At 34.1% G+C, this 25,288-nt stretch overlaps 1 pseudogene and 3 gene segments (V, D, J or C); all 4 read right to left on the minus strand.

Moving 5' to 3' along the window:
- Positions 1-68: 68 nt before the first annotated feature.
- Positions 69-594, minus strand: LOC125784516 (immunoglobulin heavy variable 1-3-like). The segment is given in 2 exon segments: positions 69-388; positions 481-594. Coding segments are annotated over 2 exon segments (372 nt in total).
- Positions 595-5,067: 4,473 nt separating this feature from the next.
- LOC125784517 (Ig heavy chain V region-like) lies at positions 5,068-5,584 on the minus strand (annotated as a pseudogene).
- A 2,193-nt stretch (positions 5,585-7,777) lies between these two features.
- LOC125784359 (Ig heavy chain V region 23-like) lies at positions 7,778-8,326 on the minus strand. The segment is given in 2 exon segments: positions 7,778-8,126; positions 8,215-8,326. Coding segments are annotated over 2 exon segments (378 nt in total).
- A 4,912-nt stretch (positions 8,327-13,238) lies between these two features.
- Positions 13,239-13,817, minus strand: LOC125784518 (Ig heavy chain V region-like). The segment is given in 2 exon segments: positions 13,239-13,582; positions 13,684-13,817. Coding segments are annotated over 2 exon segments (384 nt in total).
- Positions 13,818-25,288: the final 11,471 nt, after the last annotated feature.

The following is a 25,288-nucleotide window of genomic DNA, read 5'->3' on the forward strand; positions in this document are numbered from 1 at the left end:
TGTGTGTGTGTAATGTTGGTGTTTGTGTGTGTGTTGTGGTTTTTGAACAGCTGGTCCATCAGCTTCAGTCACTGTGGGGATCGAGCGCAGTAATAAACAGCAGTATCTTCTGCTCTCAGACTCTTGGCCTCTAAAAACTGCATGTTTGAAGGAACGTCCTCAGTCAGTATGAAGTGATCTTTCATGGAATCTGCATATAACGCTGAATTTGAGCCAGTGTTCATCCGACCAATCCACTCCAGAGCTTGTCCTGGTTTCTGTCGTATCCAGTGGATGTTGTAGCTGGTCATGCTGTATCCACTTATTTTACAGGAGATCTTCACAGTTTCTCCAGGTTTCTTCACCACAGCAGAAGACTGCTCAAGCCTGATCTCAGCACTTATAATATCTATTAAATAAAACATTTATCAATTAAGCTCAATCACAAATATATTAAAACAGTCTCACATAACAGTGTACACATATCAGAATCTAGCATACCTTGCATTAACATCAGTATAAGAACACAATACTGAGAAATCTTTAGCCCCATTATTAAGATCACTAGTTTAGTTCTGCAGAATAAAGTGATGTGAAGATTAGATGAGTGTTATCTGCATTTCTAGTTAATCCTAAAGTGAGTTTTATAATCTAAATACACCAGTATTTGCATACATGATCTCTAGACCAATAGAGAAAGTTCAGTAGTTTCAGTATTTTGTGTAAGTGCAGGATGTGGTCCCTGATCCCCCCCCCCCCCCAAGTGCAGAATACAGAATAATACTCTTGGGGGCTTTGCAGTTTAGTTTGGTTTGCAGCAAAAGAGTGAAAAAGATTAACAGACGTTAATAAAAGAAGTTCATTAACATTTCTAATGTTAGTTAAACTAACAGGCTATGTGTTAAGGAGCAGTTTGTTTATGGTAAGAGGTGAGTGTGATCTGACATCAATCTGATCCAGCAATCAGATGTTCTCCACAAAGATCAGATACAGTGCCCTCCATAATTATTGGCACCCCTGGTTAAGATGTGTTCTTTAGCTTCTCATAAATTGAATTTTGTTCAAAATAATAGAGGACAACGATGGGGGAAAAAAAGTAAAGTCCAACCTTTAACTCAAGTAAATTTTAAGGGGGAAATAAAATCCCTGACTAAGAAATAATTATTCTTCATAAAATCACCTGTTCCACAATTATTGGCACCCCTAACAATTCTTAGGAAATAAATTTAATAAAAGTATTCCTGTCACTTCTACAGTAGTTTACGAAGTTGATCAGAGTATGTAGGAACATTTAATTAGTAATTCACAACTTCCTGTTTCCCTGGGGTATAAATATGACGTGACACAGAGGCCATTTATCTTCAACATGGGAAAGACAAAGGAACATACCATTCAAGTGAGGCAGATGTGTGTTGACCTTCACAAGTCAGGCAATGGCTACAAGAAAATCGCTACTCGCCTACACCTGTCCATATCTACTGTCAGAGGAATTATTAAGAAGTTTAAAACAACTGGAACAGTGGTAAACAAGCCTGGACGAGGACGCAAGTTTATTTTGCCACCACGCACAGTGAGGAGGATGATAAGAGAAATAAAAAGTTCTCCAAAGCTCACTGTTACAGAATTGCAACAAATGGTAGCTTCTTGGGGTCACAAAGTCTCCAAAACAACCATCAGGCGCTATCTACATGCCAACAAGCTGTTTGGGAGGCATGCACGGAAGAAACCATTTCTCACTCACAATCATAAACGCAAACGTTTGGAGTTTGCTAAGCGGTACTGGGACTTCAACTGGGACCGTGTGCTTTGGTCAGATGAAACAAAGATGCAACAAATGCTCTAAGTGGGTCTGGCGTAACACAAGAGCTGAGTATGCAGAAAAGCACCTCATGCCCACTGTGAAATACGGGGGGGGGGGGGGGGAGGGGGGGGATCAGTGATGCTGTGGGCCTGTTTCTCTTCTAAAGGCCCTGGGAACCTTGTTAGGGTGCATGGCATCATGAATGCTCTAAAATACCAGGACATTTTAAAACAAAATCTGGTGGCTTCTGCCCGAAAGCTGAAGATGGGTCGTCACTGGGTCTTTCAGCAAGATAATAACCCTAAACATGTGGCCAAATCTACACAGAAATGGTTCACCACACACAGAATCAAGCTCCTCCCATGGCCATCTCAGTCCCCAGACCTCAACCCCATTGAAAACCTGTGGGGTGAGCTGAAGAGCAGAGTGCAGAGGAGAGGACCCAGGTCGTTGGATGATTTAGAGAGAATGTGCAAAGAGGAATGGTCAAAGATCCCTCTTTCTGTATTCTCCCATCTTGTGAAACATTACAGGAGAAGATTAGGTGCTGTTTTGTTGGCAAAAGGGGGTTGTACAAAGTATTAACATCAGGGGTGCTAATAATTGTGGCACACATGATTTGATGTTAAATAATTATTTCTTAATGTGGGATTTTTTTCCTACTGAATAAATTCACTTGAGTTAAAGGTTGTATTTTACTCTTTTTTTCCATCGTGGTCCTATATTATTTTGAACAAAACTCAATTTATGAGAAGCTAAAGAACACATCTTAACCAGGGGTGCCAATAATTATGGAGGGCACTGTAAATGACTTTACAGGTGTAGTTTCACCTGGTATATTACCCAGATAATTATTACAGCAATGAATAAACAACATTTTGCCTTTGATTCATATTAAACTATACAGGAATATACACTATTATTCCTGTATAAACTTTCTTGCTCCACCCCAGTAAAGTCTGACCAATAAGGAGAGAGAAAGTTCTTACAAACAAAGCCAAACCAAAGTTAAAAGTGAAAAGGCCCCATGTTTTTGAACTTGTTAACTGATTTGGACCAAAGCAAAGCCACTATAGGTGTGGAGAAATCCTAATTCATGCAGACAGGGAACAGGACTAATGAAAAAGAGTGAAGGTGATATAAGAAGTGACTTAGGCTGTACTCACACTAGTCAATTCATGGCCTAGGCACGGATACCTCCAAAAGCATGGCTCACAACTAATGGGAACTAGAAGAATTGGGGCAGGGAGCAATTCATTTGGACTTCAGCGCGGTACACATGCAGTGTGAGAGGCTTTTCATGACCGGGGTGCTGAATTCGGCACAACACCTGCAAGCCCACTGAGCAGTGAGTAATAATATAAGCAAGCTTGGGCCCGGATTGTTTAAACGCAGTGTGAGTGCAGGACAGCGGGGGTGTGGGGAGCGGGCAGAACTGTCCTCCAGCACAATTCAACTATCTATGCCTAGTGTGAGTACACACTTATTTTTATAAGTTACAGGCACTCAAAACAGACAAGATGAACACGACTGTTTAGACCAGGTAAAACCTGTGCTGTGATGCTGGATCCTTGAGATATTTTGTCCAAAGCATCTCAACCAGTTTCCCAATAGCATCTTAGCATTAAGAACATCTTTACATGGAGAGAGAGTGTTCAGTGTGATGCATCTAGGATAAACCTTAGTGCTAAAAAGCTTTTGGGAAACCCACACTTTATCAGTCGAAATATTCAATCACTTATTGTTCCTGGTAGTTTTTATATAACAAATATTATGCCATATGAACAAATGGTGCAAATGTAAACAATTTGGGTCTTATAAACAGTACAAAAGCTCTTACAACAACTTACTTCTGTTTAACAGCAATATATACATATATACATTTCTTATCAAGTTAATTAACTATTTATTATGTATTTATTTAAATGTATATTACATTTTTTTTATATAAGGAGGATTAAATGTTTTTGCACAAGAAGGTCAAAGTGGGTTACATTATAACTCAGAGATAAGAGTCTCCCTGTTCTTACATTGGAACAGCATGCAGTTCATTCCTGTGTTATTTGTACAAATATCACATCAGTGTTTATATGCTTTGCCCAGTAATTCAGAGCTAAAGAACAAATGGTTAGAATTTGTCTATAGAACACCACCAGCAAAGTACAATTGAGATAGGTAGGTGTGTATTTTCAGATCAGTTCTGTTTACACTAGTTAAAAGTAAAAATTCACCCCAGGGTTTTGTTCCAACTGCCTGGGCGGCTCTGCTGCAACTCAGCCAACAAAATCCCAGGGTGGATTTTTACTTTTTGGACCCGGACTACCCACCTCTGTGTGCAACTATAGATATACATTGAATTTCTGGTGGATTTGGTGTTTTACAGATACGGGTCTAGGTCAGAGGCTGAACTGCACATGTTGTAAAGTAACATATGCCATTGCAAAGACTGTTATCAGTGTAAAAAATGTCTTGATTTTAAAAATGTTTTAAACTGTTGTTCGTCACACTGCCTCGCAGTGCTGTTAGCCAATCAGAGGTGATATATTTGCATGTATGAATATTCACAAGCAAGAGGAGGAACTGATACCGAGTATAAAAAGCTTTATTTCCTGCAATTTGTTTGAGTAGAGTGTATTAATAAATGATTCTGTTCTTTGGTACTGGTCTGCAACTGAGCTAGCTACGCAGCTAATGAACAATATCACACTGTCTGACTGGACCCAGTCAATTCTTAAAACAATACCACACTTTCTGGCTGGACACAATCAAGGCCAAACACTAGTGGTCCGGTCAGACCTGTGAAACTTGAGCACTAACACATGGAGTCAGATCAGAGGGGGGTCAGAACTTATGCTGGGACGGCTGATAACCGTTTCTTTGTATGTTCTCCTGGATCCAGTTCTGTGTAATAAATACTTGGTTTGCTTTCAACTTCACTCCACCTGTCTGACTCTCTCTATCAAACGAACATGTAGGGGAGTTGTACCCCGGACGAGAGGTGGGGGTTAACCCACCTTTCATTTACATTTTCTACAACACTAGTAATGCTAGTAACATCACTGGCTAAATGTTGGTGTGTGAGCTTGGGTACATTGGGGAACTTTAGCTATGTTTACTGCTTCACTAACTAGCTAACCTAGCTATCTCAATATGTTAAATTTTATTTTGTTTGAAAAATGTTTTACTTTTTATGTGTTTTTAGTACAAACAGGACAGCAGTGGTGTTCCTCTTGTGCTGTCTGTATTAATCTGCTAGACTCCACCCTCCCTCTGTTGATCATTAGACTCTAGTTTTTGTACAGCTGTCTGTATGAGTTCCACCACAGTGAGCCTCTAGCACAGTAATACACTGCAGTATCTTCAGGCTTCAGTTGAGTCATGTGCAGGTAGAAGTTGGAGCTGTCCTTGGATGCTGTGAATCTGCCCTGCACTGCCTGGGCTGAGCTTTTATAAGAATCAGAATAATAATAAATAATCCATTCCAGTCCTTTACCAGGAGCCTGTCTGATCCACTGCATGCTAGTCCCCCACACTGAATCCACTGCAGCTACAGGTGAGTTTGTGGGATCCTCCTGGAGCCACTGCTACTGACTGTTCAGACTGTGTGAGAACAACCTGAGAGTGAACACCTGAACACAGACACAGAGAAATCATTAATAAATCACATTAAATATGGTTAGTTCAGTTATTGTATTAATATGATTTCTTATTGAGAGAGATACACACTCACATTCTGCAATCAGCAGCAGCAGTAAAGAGCTGAGGAACATGATGTGTGTGTGAAACTGTTCAGATCAGAGTCCAGACTGTCTCTCTTTTACTCTACATTTATACAGAAGAGCTTCAGTAACAGTTTTGCATAAGAAGTCAGTGATGGATTGTGTTGTATTTTCTGCAGTGACTTTAAGCTTTGAGTGAATTAGACTGGTTGATTTTGTGAGTGAATGGTTCCCCCTACTGGAGAATAAGTTAAACTAATGGAAATGTTCTCTCTATTGATCAGAGTGATGAGTATTTAACTCTTCTATTGGAAACACTTTGCATTTTGAGTTCAGTTGGTGTCAGGATACACTTATTAACCATATGATTATATATCACTTATAGGTGAATTAAAGAACATTAATGATTTGATTAAAATGACATCTGTATAGAAGTGAGATATACAGTATAAAGCAGCACAAGTGAACAGTCAGTTATTGAAGCTGATGTGATGGAGGCAGAAAAATACTCTAATATAAAAGTATGAGTGGCATTAATAAAGCTCAAATTGTAGCTGACTGGATGACTGGTCAAAATATCTAAAAAACATCAGAAGGTTTTTTTGGGAGGTTTCTGGTATTAAAAAAAGACTGAAAGTTGGTGAACTAATGACAAGGTCATGTGCATCCATGAGCTTATTGGTGCATTTCATAGAGAATCCTCTATCATCTACTATTAAGACTTAAAAGATCAGATCTGCTGCTATAAAGTGTTTTGATGCAACATACAAAAAAACACCTTCAGAGGTTTTAATGAGTTTATGCCTCAATGGGTCAGATGTGTTTTGTTATCAATAGAGGGACCAATTACATATTAATCAGGTGTTTTTATTATTATGTATTGATGGTTTGATCACTTTAAAATATAAATGAAACATATTAATTATAAATAATCAGTTATAACATTACATTTTACAGTAAAATACCTTTAAAAAAGGCCCTAAAATTACCTATGATTTTTACGAAGCTTACTAAAATAAGCTCTGCCCCATGCACTGACATCTTCTGACAAAAACACAACCAGATAATAACTCAGTCTTAGTCTTAGGAGATGACTGGTAGGTGTTATTGTTATTTATAGATAGTTTAATAACTTGAAAAATATGAATTAAAAATAAGAATTATAGGTTGTACCATTACTTTTTACAGTATAAGACCTTAAAAGGGCCTTTGGGATTATTTGAGATTATTTCTGGCAATAGTGTGGTAGTGTCTAACCAAGCAGTTAAATTAACCATTAACTATCCTGCTTTATAAATTTTAGAACTATTGGAGCATTTATTGACAGAAAAAGAGCTATCTAATTGGCTGATTAAAAACATACCTGAATAAATTTTAAGTACCTTGAATGTGTTTAATTTTAAGGATGTTGAAAAATATTATGCTATAGAATCCTGGAGCCCATCAATGACACCACAGTAGATGTAAGAAAACATGTGATCCGTATAGTTCCAATAATTAATTTAAAATATTTATTTACAATGTATAAAATAGTCAAGATTTTTCTTTCGTACAAATTTCTTGCTGTTTTATTTAAGGATAAACAGATCTAGTCTTAACTTTATTTAACTGGTAAACTGTTTTCATAAAGGACTAAAATGACATGCTATGTTTATTCCAAAACAGTGAGGGTTTATAAATGGAGGAGAGTGGGAGGAGTAAGGAGGGAGGCTTGGATCAATCTCCCAAAATTAAGTTATATTCATAACTCCACTTACATTTGCAATTTAGATTGTGTGTGTGTGTGTGATGCCAGACATTCAACTGTGAGTATGGGGTTGTTTAAAAGAAAGTAACACACCTGTTCTCTCTGTATAATAATACACAGAGGAGCCCCCTAAAAAAGGGCTAGTTTTTGTTTTACCCATGGTGCATAAATCAGTATAGCATGTCTCTTTAATATAAACTAAAAAAAAAAAGAATGAACACAAATATGAGATCAGGTCTGTATCTGCTATTAAAAGATGTAGAATAATCAGAAGTTCTTATAGAGAGTATTTAAATATATTTGTGTAATTGATAGAGTGTATATATTTACACAAGCTGTACTACTTTATTCAATACATAGTGAATGCAGACGCTTATACAACATAAAGTTAGATCCAAATTTTAAATTTGATTAAAATTTTAACAATCAAAGATTATTTTTTAATAAAATAACAGATTAATTACAACACATCATTTCTGCAGGGTTTAATACTATAATGTTTTTGGTGTGTGTGGGTGTGTGGGTGTGGTTTTTGTACAGCTGCTTTATCAGTTTTAGTCACTGTGGTCTTGTCGAGCGCAGTAATAAACAGCAGTATCTTCTGCTCTCAGACTCTTGGACTGTAAGAACTGTGTGCTTGAGGAAACGTCCTCAGTCAGTATGAAGTGATCTTTCATGGAATCTGCATAATCTGCTGAATTTCTACCAGTGTTCATCCGACCAATCCACTCCAGAGCTTGTCCTGGTTTCTGTCGTATCCAGTGCAGGTAGTTGCTGGTCATGCTGTATCCACTTATTATACAGGAGATCTTCACAGTTTCTCCAGGTTTCTTCACCACAGCAGAAGACTGCTCAAGTCTGATCTCAGCATTTATAATATCTACAAAATAAAACGTTTAACAATAAAACTCAATGATAAATGTATTAAAACACTGTCACATAACAATTTACTGATAAATATATCCTACCTTGTGTTAGCATCAGTATAAGAATGCAGCATTTAGCTATCATCAGCTCCATAATCCAACACTTTAATGGGGTTAAAGTTCAGTAAATTCAGTTCTGTATGATGAAAAAAGTAAAATAATCATAAGAGAAGAAATGTCCTGCTTTTTATTTGAAGCTCAGAATTAAAATATATATTATTTACATGCCCTTTTCCTCTGTCCAATAGTGTTAGTATATTAATATTAACATCCAGTGGTGTATTTTGCATGAATAAAGAATGTGGTCAGTGATCGCCCCCTATTGTTCAGAGTTCACACTACTAGAAAAATATCTTTCACTGTTTCAGACTCATAAAGATGTTAAAAGGGGGTCAGTGGGAGTGAGCCATAAAGAAAGCACTTTAATTTCCTCTGTAAAACATTTCAGTTATTTCAAACTTTAAACAAACAAATGCATATAAATAAACTTCAGTCTTTAAATGGATAACTGTTAAATTAGGAGACGTTTTAACAATGTGTTTTAATGAAATAAAAAAGAACTTCCAAATCCCAGGCTCCTTTGCACCAAAACCTATTGGTACTAGGCTACATTTTTATGTATATTTTTTATATGTTTATTGTTCTTCATGTTTAGTTTTTTTTTTGTTATTATCGTGTTTTATTCTAATAGTTTAATAGTTTGTCTGTTAGTGGAGGATCAATAAAGTAAAATTTTCATTCTACTGTATAAACTGTCTCTTTTACTGTGGACATGAAAAAATGAACACTTTAAACTTGAATGTAATTTTTTATGGGACTCTTGATTAATTAATTCATTTTAGGTTAAATACTTATTTTAGGTGCCACATGACTCGTTTGTCAATCAATTAATATAATTCCATTATTTTATTAATTCAAATGATAATAAAAACAAAACACTGAAGGCAAATCGTTTCTGATAGGAAGAGTGAAGTTTGTATAAATACTGTACCAGTCAAAAGTTTGGACACATGCTAAATTCAGTGCTTTTTATTATTAAATATGTTCTGCATTGTAGATTAATACCAAACTTATTCAAACTATTAAGAAAAACATATGCATTTATTTAGTAAACAAAAAAGTGGTAAACCATAATATGTTTATATTTTAATTTAGATTTTAGATTTTTCATAGTAGCTCCTCTTGCTTAGATAGAGACAGTTTTGCACATCTTGGCTGGATTGTCTCAGTCAGCTTTATGAGGTAGAGTCACCCGGAATTCAGGCTTTCAGTTAACAGCTGTGCTGAACTCATCAAGAGTTAATTACTTGAATTTCTTGTCTTTTAATGTGTTTGAGAGCATCAATTCTACAGTAGTGAAGAGGTTGAGTTACAGGTATACAGTGAATAGTCCTATTTTAATAATGTTTTAATCCAGATAATGGCAAGAAATATTCAACTAAATAAAGAAAAAAATTACTTTTACAAATAAGGGGAGTTGATCCTACAAATTTGAAGAACTTTAAAAATATCATTAAGTTCAGTTGCAAAGACCATTAAAAGCGTTATGATGAAACTGGCTCTCATCAGAACCACTTTAAGACTGGCATTAGTGTGGTAGTGTCTAACCAAGCAGTTAAATTAACCATTAACTATCCTGCTTTATAAATATTAGAGCTATTGGAGCATTTATTGTCAGGAGAATAGATATCTAAAACATTACACTTCATAAATATTCTTTACGTTTAATAAAACAAAGAATAAGATGGTGAAGAACTGGCTGATGATTAAAAATGTTCCTGTATAAAGTTTTAGTACATTTAATGCCTCATTTTATTCATAAAATAAAAATATTTTAGGTATTTATGCTATGGGACCACTGGAGCTTTTCAAAATGCAAGAAAACATGTGTTGCATATAGTTTCAATATTTAATTTCCCAGTGATATTATATATTTTTGCTTTTTTCTATTTAAGGATAAACAGATCTAGTCTTAACATTTTCATAAAGGATTAAAACAACATGGTATGTTCATTCAAAAAACAAATATAAATAATGACTTATGTGATCTTATGAAAGTTTTTAAAATCTGCTTAAAATTAAAGCTTCTGGGTTTTTGTATGATGGGTGCATTAGTGTGTATCACTCTGTGTGTATCGTGCGCAGTAATACACAGCTGTATCTTCAGTCTGCAGATTCTGTCCTTGTAATGTTATTGTGTTAGTTCCAGTGTCTCTGGAGATGCTGAACTTGTTTTTCAGTTTATCACTGTAAGCTGTGTTACCATTATGATAGATATTTCCAATCCACTCCAGAGCTTTTCCTGCAGGTTGTCTGATATAACCTGTGCTCCAGCTTGTAACTGAATATGAAACTTTACAGTTGATGGTCAGACTCTGACCTGGACGAACCATCATAGAACCAGGCTGAGTCAGTTCATAACTGTGAACATCTGTAGATCATAAATAATCATAGTAATTAGACACATTAAATTATTACAGTTTGATATTAAAAATAAACATTGTCTATAAAGTAAAATCTGTTGATTAATAAATAACGTACAGGATACAGAAACCCACAGGATCAGTAGAGCTGTAGAGAACATGGTTGGTGTTGGAGTTGGATCTGTGGGATCTTCTCTCAGTTCTCAGAGTGTAATAGAGAGTGTATCATCTCCTAAATAGAGGGCAGTTGGTGGGAGTGGTGGGGGCTTGTATTTGCTTCTGTGGAGGACCAAAAAATGCAAATGTGTAATTGCTGAATTTCTATGGAAAAAAGAGATATATGCAATTTTCTGTACATTTTAGAGCCACAATTAGTACTTTTTTATTTTGTTTGATATATTATGCAAAAACATATTGTGCACTCATCGTCAAATTGAAATGGTTATTTAAAGGTAAATCTATAGGAAGTGCTTTATCAACACTCCACTCTACCGCAGTCTGCAGAAACTGTATGAATCTTTAAGCTGAATGGGATGGATTATTGTTGCACTGTACACTAATTTTATATATGTAGCTCATTAAATATGATCAAGTGTTTTTAAATTTTAATCATTTATTGTTCTGGAAACCTTATAGTAACCGTATAGTAACTTATAGCACTGCAGTCCAAACTACTGTTGCAAACTATCCTGATTGAAGATGAAGGTAGTTTACTTTAAACTTGGGATCAAGGGCATTAGAGCGGGTTTGACATTTATATAAAATATATATATCATTATGCTTATAATATTATAAACATTGTATCAGAATGCTTAGTAAAATTTTCAATGCAGTTTACATAATGTATATAATACGCTATATTCAATTATTATTATTAATATTAATGTTTACAAATGTATTTAAGTATTAAAAGTAAAATGTACAGTGCACTTTATATCAATGCTGTTTGTGTAATATTGCAGATTTTTGAGTATATTTATTATATGTTTATTGTTCTTCGGGTTTAGTTTCATTGTTGTCTAGTTTAATAGCTTAATAGCTTGTCTGTTAGTAGAGGATTTAAAAAGAAAGAACTTCATTCTTCTGTATAAACTGCCTCTTTTAATGTGGATATATCAGTAAAACTCATGATTCTTAAATGTAATATCCTGATGATTTTTCTGATAAGACTCTTGATTAAATTAACTTATTTTATGTGGTAGACTCACTTAAGGTGTCACATGATTCTTGGTTTGTCACATGTTTAATATAATGTTGTTATTTTATATATTGAAATGATAATAAAAACAAAACACTGAAGGCAAACGATTTCTGATAAGTTTGGAAACACGTTAAACCCAGTATTAATTCATTATCAAAATGTTCTGCATTGTAGATTAATATTAAAGTTATACATATGAAGAAAACATAAATTGATTTATTTAGTAAACAAAAAAAGTGTTAAACAAACCAGAATATGTTTTATATTTTAGATTTTTTAAAGTAGCTCCTCTTGTTCAGATGATCAGTTTTGCACATCTCTGCTGGATTTTCTCAGTCAGCTTTATGAGGTAGAGTCACCTGGAATCCAGGCTTTCAGTTAACAGCTGTGCTGAACTCATCAAGAGTTAATTACTTGAATTTCTTGTCTCTTAATGTGTTTGTGAGCATCAGTAGTAAAGTAGTGAAGAGGTAGAGTTACAGGTATACAGCGAATAGTGAATATTTTAATAATGTTCTAATCCAGATTACGGCAAGAAAAAATACTTGATATGAAGGTGAGTTGATCTGACAATTTTCAAAAACTTTAAAAGTATCATCAAAAACGCAAATCAAAAACAACCATCAGAAATATTATGATGAAACTGGTTCTCATCAGGAGCGCTTTATGAAAGGAAGAGCCAGAGTTTCCTCTGTTGCACAGGATAAGTTCATCAGAGTTACCAGCCTCAGAAACCACAAGTTAACAGCTTAACCCCAGATAAGAGCATCTAAATATTTCACAGAGTATTTTGGTTTGTTTAACACTTTTCATTTCTTACATGATTCCTTGTGTTTATAGTGTGGATGACTTCAGTATTCATTTACAATGTAGGAAAAAAATAAAAACATTAAATGAAAATGTGTGTCTAAACTTATGACTTGTACTGTATAATTTTTTAAGCTTTTGAGCTGATGTTGAATGGTGTTGTTGCAGTGGGTAGCTACTGTATATCCAACAGGTCAAAACAAGCTCAAATATAAGTGCATGCTGTTCTCTGATTCGAGTTCTTATTTTATATGTTTTGTACACATGAACCAAAGGGGATGAGAGATTTTATATATTGTAGTGAAGTAAAAAGTTAAAAGTAAAAACATTAATTGATTTTATTTAGCTTATTAAGGTCTATAACTAAACATCTATGTTTAAGTTTTTGGTTTACTGCCTGGTTTTGTCTGTATTTGGTACATTTCCACATTTTACTGCCTTCTAATTTCTTTACCATCTGATTATAGTTGCATTGTCATGCTTCACTGATTATTATTTTTTATTATTAAATGATTTTAAGAAGTTTCAATTTACATCAATGAGTGTGTTGTGATTTTTTATACACAGTAAATGAGAGATCTTCTAGTTTGATTTATGCTGCTGGACTCCACCCTCCCTCTGTTGATCATCAGCCTCTAGTTTTTGTACAGCTGTCTGTATGAGTTCCACCACAGTGAGTCTCTAGCACAGTAATACACTGCAGTATCTTCAGGCTTCAGTTGAGTCATGTGCAGGTAGAAGTTGGAGCTGTCCTTGGATGCTGTGAATCTGCCCTGCACTGCCTGGGCTGAGCTTTTATTTGTGTCAGAATAATAATAAATAATCCATTCCAGTCCTTTACCAGGAGCCTGTCTGACCCAGTGCATGTAAGTGCTCCTCACAGTGAATCCACTGCAGCTACAGGTGAGTTTGTGGGATCCTCCTGGAGCCACTGCTACTGACTGTTCAGACTGTGTGAGAACAACCTGAGAGTGAACACCTGAACACAGACACAGAGAAATCATTAATAAAGCACATTAAATATGGTTAGTTCAGTTATTGTATTAATATGATTCCTTATTGAGAGAGATACACACTCACATTCTGCAATCAGCAGCAGCAGTAAAGAGCTGAGGAACATGATGTGTGTGTGAAACTGTTCAGATCAGAGTCCAGACTGTCTCTCTTTTACTCTACATTTATACAGAAGAGCTTCAGTAACAGTTTTGCATAAGAAGTCAGTGATGTATTGTATTTTCTGCGTTGACTTTAAGCTTTGAGTGAATGGTTTACTGAGTGAATGGTTCCCCCTACTGGAGAATAAATTAAATTAAAGTGAATTTTCTCGCTATTGCTCAGTGATGAGTATTTAACTCTGATATTGGAGACATTTTGCATATTTGAGTTCAGATGGTGTCAGAGTACACTGATCAACCATAGGATTAAAATCACTTATAGGTGAAGTAATTGACTTTAATTATATGAGTAAAATTGCAACTGTATAGATGTGAGATATACAGTATAAAGAAGTACAAGTGAACAGTCAGTTATTGAAGCTGATGTGATGGAAGCAGGAAAGAATACTCTAATATAAGAATATGAGTTGCTTTAATAAGGATCAAATTGTAGGTTGCTGGCTGGACGACTGGGTCAAAATATCTACAAAATATCTATAACTTCTGCAGGTCTTGTGGGGAGGTTCCTGGTATTCAAAAAAGACAGAATGTTGGTGAACTGCTGACAGGGGCATGAGCTTATTGGTGCAATTCATAGAGAATCCTCCTCATAACTATCAGAACAAAAAAACCCTTCAGAAGTTTTAAGACGTCCATGCCTCAATGGGTCAGATGTGTTTTGGCATCAATAGAGCGACCAATTAAATATCAAGCAGGTGTTTTTATCATGTATAGATGATTTAATCACTTTAAACATATCAATGAAACATAATAATTATGATAAATCAGTTGTAACATTACATTTTACATTAGAACACCTTAAAAAAAGGACCTAAATATAACTTTTATTCACATCTTCTGGCAAAAACACAACCAGATAATAGCATAATTACCTATACCATATCAGTCTTAGGAGATGACTGGTAGGTGTTTTTATTATTTATAGATAGTTTAATAACTTTAAAAATATGAATGAAACATAAGAATTATGAATTATAGTTTGTAACATATTTTTTTACGGTAGAAGGTCTTAAAAGGGCCTTTGGGATTATTTGAGATTATTTCCCATCATGCATTTGTAGTAAGGCTGGCATTAGTGTGGTAGTGTCTAACCAAGTGATTAATCTAACCATTAACTTTCCTGCTTTATAAATATTTGAGTTTTTGGAACATTTCTTGTCAGAAGAAGAGCTATCTAAAACGATAGGGTTTATAAATATTGTTGAGCTTTTTATGAAACAATTAATAATGTGCTGATGAAGAATTGGCTGATTAAAAACATTCCTATATAAATGTTAAGTACCTTTGATGCCTTATTTATGATGTCAAAACATTATTTTAAGTATGTATGCTATAGAACTCCTACAGCTTTTCAAAAGGCCCATCAGTGGCAGCACAGTAAAGAAAACATGTGCTGCATTTAGTTCTAATATTACATTTCCCAGTGTTATAATATACATTATTTGCTTTTTTTTTTCTATTTAAGCATTAACAGATCTAGTCTTAACATTTTCAAAAAGGATTAAAACAACATGCTATGTTTATTCCAAAACAAATATAAACAATAACTTGTGTGATCTTATGGACGTCATTTAAAGTTTGCTTGAAATTAAGGCTTCTGGGTTTTTGTATGATGGGTGCATTAGTTTGTATCACTGTGTGTATCTTGCGCAGTAATACACAGCTGTATCTTCAGTCTGCAGATTCTGTCCTTGTAATGTTATTGTGTTAGTTCCAGTGTCTCTGGAGATGCTGAACTTGTTTTTCAGTTTATCACTGTAACGTGTGCTCCCACTGCTATAGATGTGTCCAATCCACTCCAGAGCTTTTCCTGCAGGTTGTCTGATCCAGGCTGTATGCTCACTTGTAACTGAATAAGAAACTTTACAGTTGATGGTCAGACTCTGACCTGGACGAACCATCATAGAACCAGGCTGAGTCAGTTCATAACTGTGAACATCTGTAGATCATAAATACATTTATACATTAAAATATTACAATTTGAGATGAAACATAAAAATAATATAATGTGAAATCTGTTTGATAAATAACTCACAGGATACAGAAACCCACAGGATCAGTAGAGCTGTAGAGAACATGGTTGGTGTTGGAGTTGGATCTGTGGGATCTTCTCTCAGTTCTCAGAGTGTAATAGAGAGTGTATCATCTCCTAAATAGAGGGCAGTTGGTGGGAGTGGTGAGGGGAGCTGGGGGCTTGTATTTAATTATGTAAAGAACTATAGGATGCAAATGTGTGTTGACATTACGCATATTTGAATTTTTATGTAAATATATACTTATTCAAAAAATTGGGCACTTTGGGTTAAATTACACATTTTGTTACATTTCTAAGGGAAAATAAAGTTAAATATGGTATTTTCTTACAACAATTATAACAATTGTTTTATGTGCCATTAGTTTTGCACACAATTTACCACAATTTGTATTTCTTTATTTGTTTGATATATTATGCAAATAAAGAATGTACAGAAATAATACACCCAGGAGAATTCAGCAGACAGGAGTAACACTGTGTTTAACACATAGGGATTCCAGACTGTCATGGAGTGACTGTGTGACTGCGTGAATTTCAGTGGGACATTTCATTTTCAGTGAAAAAACTTTCCCTTTTGACTCGGTGGAGCCGACCAAAATATCCGTTTGTGAAGAGACATTGTGGTCAGAACTAAAATCATTGATTTTTTGTCACATGTTCTGAAGGCCTGCTGTCATGGTGTGGAATGCAGTTTTGTACGATGTCACCTTTGGTCATGTTCTAGTTACTCCTGTTTCTGGATCAGTGCGCTAAAATTCTGATCAGACAAATTTTCTTCAAGTAGACTATTCTTTATCTGTGTGGTAAACTGCAACCTTTGTTCAGCTTTTAGTCCAGCTTTTAGTGATTCTTTTTTCTTGAACAGCAGTGTTACGCTGATCATACACCTAATCAATTTCCAGAGTCAGGATGAAATCACGAGAGTCTGGCTAGAGTCGAGCTGCAGTCACGTCTTCTCGATGGTTCAGTTTAAGGAGATTAGAACTGAAAGTTTTAGTCAGTTTTTTTCTCGTCCTGGTGTTCAGATAAAATCAACCGTGTTTAATATTATCATAAGTCTTCAGACTTGGCTCACGCAAAAATAGTGATGTAATCAAAGTCAACAGCCAATAGAAAAGCTACAGGAAGCAGCAAGGCAGGAATTATTTACGTGTCTATTCGCAAACGATTTTAAAACGAACACATTTTGCAGTTAATATGCCTTATATTGGTTCTTACTTTATTATGTACAATTATTATGAACAAAGGTAGTACTTTAAAGTCATTATAATTAAAATTATTTTATTTTGCACTACTTTGTCTTATTGTGCAGAGTTATTTATGATACAAACAAGTTTAATAAATACACATTTTGAAGAATGATGTTCTTAATTGCATTAATTCTATATAAAACAAAGGCAAATACATAACAGTGAAACTGTGATTCTTTGCTGTACAAGGGTGTAGAAAAAAGGGGAGGAAGCTTATAGACAGAGTTGAACACAAAATGTATTATTTAAAAAAAAAAAAGAGCTAACAGTGTGGCAGAAAAATAAACTGATGATGGAGACAAAAGCTGTGAGTCTGATAAATCACAGTATTGATGTACACATTATTTGTAACTAAATAGGTAATATGTACTATTCTATTCTATTCTATTATCCACCCAAAGGCATGATGGGAAATAATCTCAGAAAGAATCTAGTTGCAGTCTTGCAAATAGTGATCCTATAAGATCCCAGTCTTTGTAATATCTTATCCTGTGAGTAAAAAGTCTGTGACTAGTCTTTAAATGTGAGAGGGTGTCAGACTTTAATCTGTTAAAAGTTTTTTCTGAGTCTTTTCAAAGTCGTGTAGTGTATGGACAGCATTGAACTCCACGACTTCTCTGAGAGTGAAAATTGTGATAGTAAAAGGTGTGATAGTGAGAATTTACATATATTTTATATTCTTTCATTAGCAATAAATCTCAATAACCTGTAATTTCCTGGTATTTCCCACACCCTCGAACTGGATTGAATAGGGGCGGGTGGCTCAGAGAAATAGGTAGGGAGGAAGTGAGGGTTTATATAGGGAGGAGAGTGGGAGGAGTTAGGGCGTGGATCAATCTCCCAAAATTAAGTTATATTCATAACTCCACTTACATTTGCAATTTAGATTGTGTGTGTGTGTGTGATGCCAGACATTCAACTGTGAGTATGGGGTTGTTTAAAATAAAGTAACACACCTGTTCTCTCTGTATAATAATACACAGAGGATCCCCCTAAAAAAAGGGCTAGTTTTTGTTTTACCCATGGTGCATAAATCAGTATAGCATGTCTCTTTAATATAAACTAAAAAAAAAAAAAAGAATGAACACAAATATGAGATCAGGTCTGTATCTGCTATTAAAATATGTAGAAAAAGCAGAAGTTCTTATAGAGAGTATTTAAATATATTTGTGTAATTGATGGAGTGTATATATTTACACAAGCTGTACTACTTTATTCAATACATAGTGAATACAGAGGCTTATACAACATAAAGTTAGATCCAAATTTTTAATTTGATTAAAATTTTAACAATCAAAGATTATTTTTAATAAAATAACAGATTAATTACAACACATCATTTCTGCAGGGTTTAATACTATAATGTTTTTGGTGTGTGTGTGTGTGTGTGTGTGTGTGGTTTTTGTACAACTGCTTCATCAGTTTTAGTCACTGTGGTCTTCTCGAGCGCAGTAATAAACAGCAGTATCTTCTGCTCTCAGACTCTTGGACTGTAAGAACTGTGTGTTTGAGGGAACGTCTTCAGTCAGTATGAAGTGATCTTTCATGGAATCTGAATAAATCGCTGAATTTGAGCCAGTATTCATCCGACCAATCCACTCCAGAGCTTGTCCTGGTTTCTGTCGTATCCAGTGCAGGTATTTGCTGGTCATGCTGTATCCACTTATTATACAGGAGATCTTCACAGTTTCTCCAGGTTTCTTCACCACAGCAGAAGACTGCTCAAGTCTGATCTCAGCATTTATAATATCTACAAAATAAAACATTTACCAATAAAACTCAATGATGAATGTATTAAAACACTCTCACATAACAATTTACTGATGAATATATCTTACCTTGTGTTAGCATCAGTATAAGAATGCAGCATTTAGCTATCATCAGCTCCATAACACTTTAATGGGATTAAAGTTTGTAAATTCAGTTCTGTATGATGAAAAAAGTTAAATAATCATAAGAGAAGAAATGTCCTGCTTTTTATTTGAAGCTCAGAATGAAAATATATATTATTTACATGCCCTTTTCCTCTGTCCAATAGTGTTAGTATATTAATATTAACATCCAGTGGTGTATTTTGCATGAATAAAGAATGTGGTCAGTGATCGCCCCCTATTGTTCAGAGTTCACACTACTAGAAAAATATCTTTCACTGTTTCAGACTCATAAAGATGTTAAAAGGGGGTCAGTGGGAGTGATGCCGTAAAAAAAAAACACTTTAATTTCCTCTGTAAAACATTTCAGTTATTTCAAACTTCAAACAACCAAATGCATATAAATAAACTTCAGTCTTTAAATGGATAACTGTTAAATTAGGAGACGTTTTAACAATGTGTTTTAATGAAATAAAAAAGAACTTCCAAATCCCTTTCCAAATCCCAGGCTCCTTTGCACCAAAACCTATTGGTACTAGGCTACATTTTTATGTATATTTTTTATATGTTTATTGTTCTTCATGTTTAGTTTTTTTGTTATTATCTAGTTTTATTCTAATAGTTTAATAGTTTGTCTGTTAGTGGAGGATCAATAAAGTAAAATTTTCATTCTACTGTATAAACTGTCTCTTTTACTGTGAACATGAAAAAATTAACACTTTAAACTTGAATGTAATACATTCTTATCATTTTTTATGGGACTCTTCATTAATTAATTCATTTTAGGTTAAATACTTATTTTAGGTGTCACATGACTCGTTTGTCAAGCAATTAATATAATTTCATTATTTTATCAATTCAAATGATAATAAAAACAAAACTCTCAAACCGTTTCTGATAGGAAGAGTGAAGTTTGTATAAATACTGTACCAGTCAAAAGTTTGGACACATGCTAAATTCAGTGCTTTTTATTATTAAATATGTTCTGCATTGTAGATTAATACCAAACTTATTCAAACTATTAAGAAAAACATATGAATTTATTTAGTAAACAAAAAAGTGGTAAACCATAATATGTTTTATATTTTAATTTAGATTTTTCATAGTAGCTCCTCTTGCTTAGATAGAGACAGTTTTGCACATCTTGACTGGATTTTCTCAGTCAGCTTTATGAGGTAGAGTCACCTGGAATTCAGGCTTTCAGTTAACAGCTGTGCTGAACTCATCAGGAGTTAATTACTTGAATTTCTTGTCTTTTAATGTGTTTGAGAGCATCAATTCTACAGTAGTGAAGAGGTAGAGTTACAGGTATACAGTGAATAGTCCTATTTTAATAATGTTCTAATCCAGATTATAGCAAGAAATATTCAACTAAATAAAGAAAAAAATTACTTTTACAAATAAGGGGAGTTGATCCTACAAATTTGAAGAACTTTAAAAATATAATTAAGTTCAGTTGCAAAGACCATTAAAAGCGTTATGATGAAACTGGCTCTCATCAGAACCACTTTAAGGCTGGCATTAGTGTGGTAGTGTCTAACCAAGCAGTTAAATTAACCATTAACTATCCTGCTTTATAAATATTAGAGCTATTGGAGCATTTATTGTCAGGAGAATAGATATCTAAAACATTACACTTCATAAATATTCTTTACGTTTAATAAAACAAAGAATAAGATGGTGAAGAACTGGCTGATGATTAAAAATGTTCCTGTATAAAGTTTTAGTACCTTTAATGCCTCATTTATTCATAAAATATTTTTTTTTTAGGTATTTATGCTATGGGACCACTGGAGCTTTTCAAAATGCAAGAAAACATGTGTTGCATATAGTTTCAATATTTAATTTTCCAGTGTTATTATATATTATTTGCTTATTTCTATTTAAGGATAAACAGATCTAGTCTTAACATTTTCATAAAGGATTAAAACAACATGGTATGTTCATTCAAAAACAAATATAAATAATGACTTATGTGATCTTATGAAAGTTTTTAAAATCTGCTTAAAATGAAAGCTTCTGGGTTTTTGTATGATGGGTGCATTAGTGTGTATCACTGTGTGTGTATCTTGCGCAGTAATACACAGCTGTATCTTCAGTCTGCAGGTTCTGTCCTTGTAATGTTATTGTGTTAGTTCCAGTGTCTCTGGAGATGCTGAACTTGTTTTTCAGTTTGTCACTGTAGTCTGTGCCCCCACCACTATAGATATTTCCAATCCACTCCAGAGCTTTTCCTGCAGGTTGTCTGATCCAGTCTGTACGATAGCTTGTAACTGAATAAGAAACTTTACAGTTGATGGTCAGACTCTGACCTGGACGAACCATCATAGAACCAGGCTGAGTCAGTTCATAACTGTGAACATCTGTAGATCATAAATAATCATAGTAATTAGACACATTAAATTATTACAGTTTGATATTAAAAATAAACATGGTCTATAAAGTAAAATCTGTTGATTAATAAATAACTCACAGGATACAGAAACCCACAGGATCAGTAGAGCTGTAGAGAACATGGTTGGTGTTGGAGTTGGATCTGTGGGATCTTCTCTCAGTTCTCAGAGTGTAATAGAGAGTGTATCATCTCCTAAATAGAGGGCAGTTGGTGGGAGTGGTGGGGGCTTGTATTTGCTTCTGTGGATGACCAAAAAATGCAAATGTGTAATTGCTGAATTTATATGGAAAAAAGAGATATATGCAATTTTCTGTACATTTTAGAGCCACAATTAGTACTTTTTTATTTTGTTTGATATATTATGCAAAAACATATTGTGCACTCATCGTCAAATTGAAATGGTTATTTAAAGGTAAATCTATAGGAAGTGCTTTATCAACACTCCACTCTACCGCAGTCTGCAGAAACTGTATGAATCTTTAAGCTGAATGGGATGGATTATTGTTGCACTGTACACTAATTTTATATATGTAGCTCATTAAATATGATCAAGTGTTTTTAAATTTTATTCATTTATTGTTCTGGAAACCTTATAGTAACCTTATAGTAACTTATAGCACTGCAGTCCAAACTACTGTTGCAAACTATCCTGATTGAAGATGAAGGTAGTTTACTTTAAACTTGGGATCAAGGGCATTAGAGCGGGTTTGACATTTATATAAAATATATATATATATCATTATGCTTATAATATTATAAACATTGTATCAGAATTCTTAGTAAAATTTTCAATGCAGTTTACATAATGTATATAATACGCTATATTCAATTATTATTATTAATATTAATGTTTACAAATGTATTTAAGTATTAAAAGTAAAATGTACAGTGCACTTTATATCAATGCTGTTTGTGTAATATTGCAGATTTTTAAGTATATTTATTATATGTTTATTGTTCTTAGTGTTTAGTTTCATTTTTCTCTAGTTTAATAGCTTAATAGCTTGTCTGTTAGTAGAGGATTTAAAAAGAAAGAACTTCATTCTTCTGTATAAACTGCCTCTTTTAATGTGGATATATCAGTAAAACTCGTGATTCTTAAATGTAATATCCTGATGATTTTTCTGATAAGACTCTTGATTAAATTAACTTATTTTATGTGGTAGACTCACTTAAGGTGTCACATGACTCTTGGTTTGTCAGTTGTTTAATATAATGTTGTTATTTTATATATTGAAACGATAATAAAAACAAAACACTGAAGGCAAACGATTTCTGATAAGTTTGGAAACACGTTAAACCCAGTATTAATTCATTATCAAAATGTTCTGCATTGTAGATTAATATTAAAGTTATACAAACTTTGAAGAAAACATAAATGGATTTATTTAGTAAACAAAAAAGTGTTAAACAAACCAGAATATGTTTTAGATTTTAGATATTTTAAAGTAGCTCCTCTTGCTTATATAGAGACAGTTTTGAACATCTCTGCTGGATTTTTTCAGTCAGATTTATGAGGTTGAGTCACCTGGAATTCAGGCTTTCAGTTAACAGCTGTGCTGAACTCATCAAGAGTTAATTACTTGAATTTCTTGTCTCTTAATGTAAAGTTTGAGAGCATCAGTTGTAAAGTAGTGAAGAGTTGGAGTTACAGGTATACAGTGAATAGTGAATATTTGAATAATGTTCTAATCCAGATTATGGCAAGAAAAAAATACTCGATCTGACACATTTCAAAAACTTTGAAAATAACATCAAGTTCAGTCGCAAATCAAAAACGACCATCAAAAACGCTGTGATGAAACTGGCTCTCATCAGGACCTCTTTAGGAAAGAAAGAACCAAAGTTTCCTCTGTTGCACAGGATGAGTTCAAAAAAGTTACCAGCCTCAGAAAGAGCTAGTTAACAGAACCCCAGATAAGAGCATCTAAATACTTCACAGAGTTTTTTGGTTTGTTTAACACCTTATTTCATTACATGGTTCCTTTTGTTGTTGTAGTCTGGATATCTTTAGTGTCCATTTACAATGTAGAAAAAAATAAACACATTGCATGAAAAGGTGTGTATATTTAACACAAATAAAATACTTATGTACATGAATTGATTTTATTTAGCTCATTACGTTCTATAACTAGAAATCTGTTTTTTCCTGTGTTTGGTACATTTCCACATTTACTGCCTGCTATTTTCTTTAATGCATTGTTGCATTAATGCTGCATTGTTGCATTGCCATGCTTCACTGATTATTATTTTTTATTATTAACTTATTATAAGAAGTTTCATTTTACATCAGTGAGTGTATGATGAGTTTGTCATGCCCAGTAAATGAGAGATTTTCTAATTTAATTTATGCTGCTGGACTCCACCCTCCCTCTGTGTATCATCAGCCTCTAGTTTTTGTACAGCTGTCTGTATGAGTTCCACCACAGTGAGCCTGCAGCACAGTAATACACTGCAGTATCTTCAGGCTTCAGTTGAGTCATGTGCAGGTAGAAGTTGGAGCTGTCCTTGGATGCTGTGAATCTGCCCTGCACTGCCTGGGCTGAGCTTTTATCTGTGTCAGAATAATAATAAATAATCCATTCCAGTCCTTTACCAGGAGCCTGTCTGACCCAGTACATGCTAGTGCCCCCCACACTGAATCCACTGCAGCTACAGGTGAGTTTGTGGGATCCTCCTGGAGCCACTGCTACTGACTGTTCAGACTGTGTGAGAACAACCTGAGAGTGAACACCTGAACACAGAGAAATCATTAATAAAGCACATTAAATATGGTTAGTTCAGTTATTGTATTAATATGATTTCTTATTAAGAGAGATACACACTCACATTCTGCAATCAGCAGCAGCAGTAAAGAGCTGAGGAACATGATGTGTGTGTGAAACTGTTCAGATCAGAGTCCAGACTGTCTCTCTTTTACTCTACATTTATACAGAAGAGCTTCAGTAACAGTTTTGCATAAGAAGTCAGTGATGTATTGTGTTGTATTTTCTGCAGTGACTTTAAGCTTTGAGTGAATTAGACTGGTTGATTTTGTGAGTGAATGGTTCCCCCTACTGGAGAATAAGTTAAACTAATGGGAATTTTCTCTCTATTGATGAGTATTAAACTCTGCTGTTGGAGAAACTTTGCACATTGAGTTCAGTTGGTGTCATGGTACACTGATCAACCATAGGATTAAAACCACTTAAAGGTGAATTAAATAACATAAATTATATTATATGATTAAAATGACATCTGTAAAGAGGTTTGTTATACAGTATAAAGCAACACAAGTGAAATTTGAGTGGCATTAATAAGGCTCAAATTGTAGGTAGTAGGCTGGATGACTGGGACAAAATATCTAAAAAAAATAAGCAGGTTTTTTGGGAAGGTTCCTGGTATTAAAAAAAAGACTGAAAGTTGGTGAACTAACGACAGGGACCTGTGCATCCATGAGCTTATTGGTGCATTTAATAGAGAATCCTCTATCATCTACTATTAAGACTTAAAAGATCAGATCTGCTGCTATAAAGTCTTTTGATGCAACATACAAAAAAACACCTTCAGAGGTTTTAATGAGTTTATGCCTCAATGGGTCAGATGTGTTTTGTTATCAATAGAGGGACCTATTGAATATTAAGTAGGTGTTTTTATTATGTATTGATGGTTTAATCACTTTAAAAATATGAATAAAACATATTAATTATGAAAAATCAGTTATAATATTACATTTTAGAGTAGAACACCCTAAAAAAGGCCCTAAAATTACTTTTAGTCACAAACTATGATTTTTACTAATCTTACTAAAATAAGCTTTGCCCCATGCACTGACATCTTCTGACAAAAACACAACCAGATAATAACTCATAATAATTACTCATAACATATCAGTCTTAGAGGATGACTGGTAGTTGTTTTTATTATTTATAGATAGTTTAATAACTTAAAACATATTAATAAAACATAATAATTATGAA

Source organism: Astyanax mexicanus, chromosome 19, assembly GCF_023375975.1.
Source record: "Astyanax mexicanus isolate ESR-SI-001 chromosome 19, AstMex3_surface, whole genome shotgun sequence".
Classification (NCBI taxonomy): domain Eukaryota; kingdom Metazoa; phylum Chordata; class Actinopteri; order Characiformes; family Acestrorhamphidae; genus Astyanax; species Astyanax mexicanus.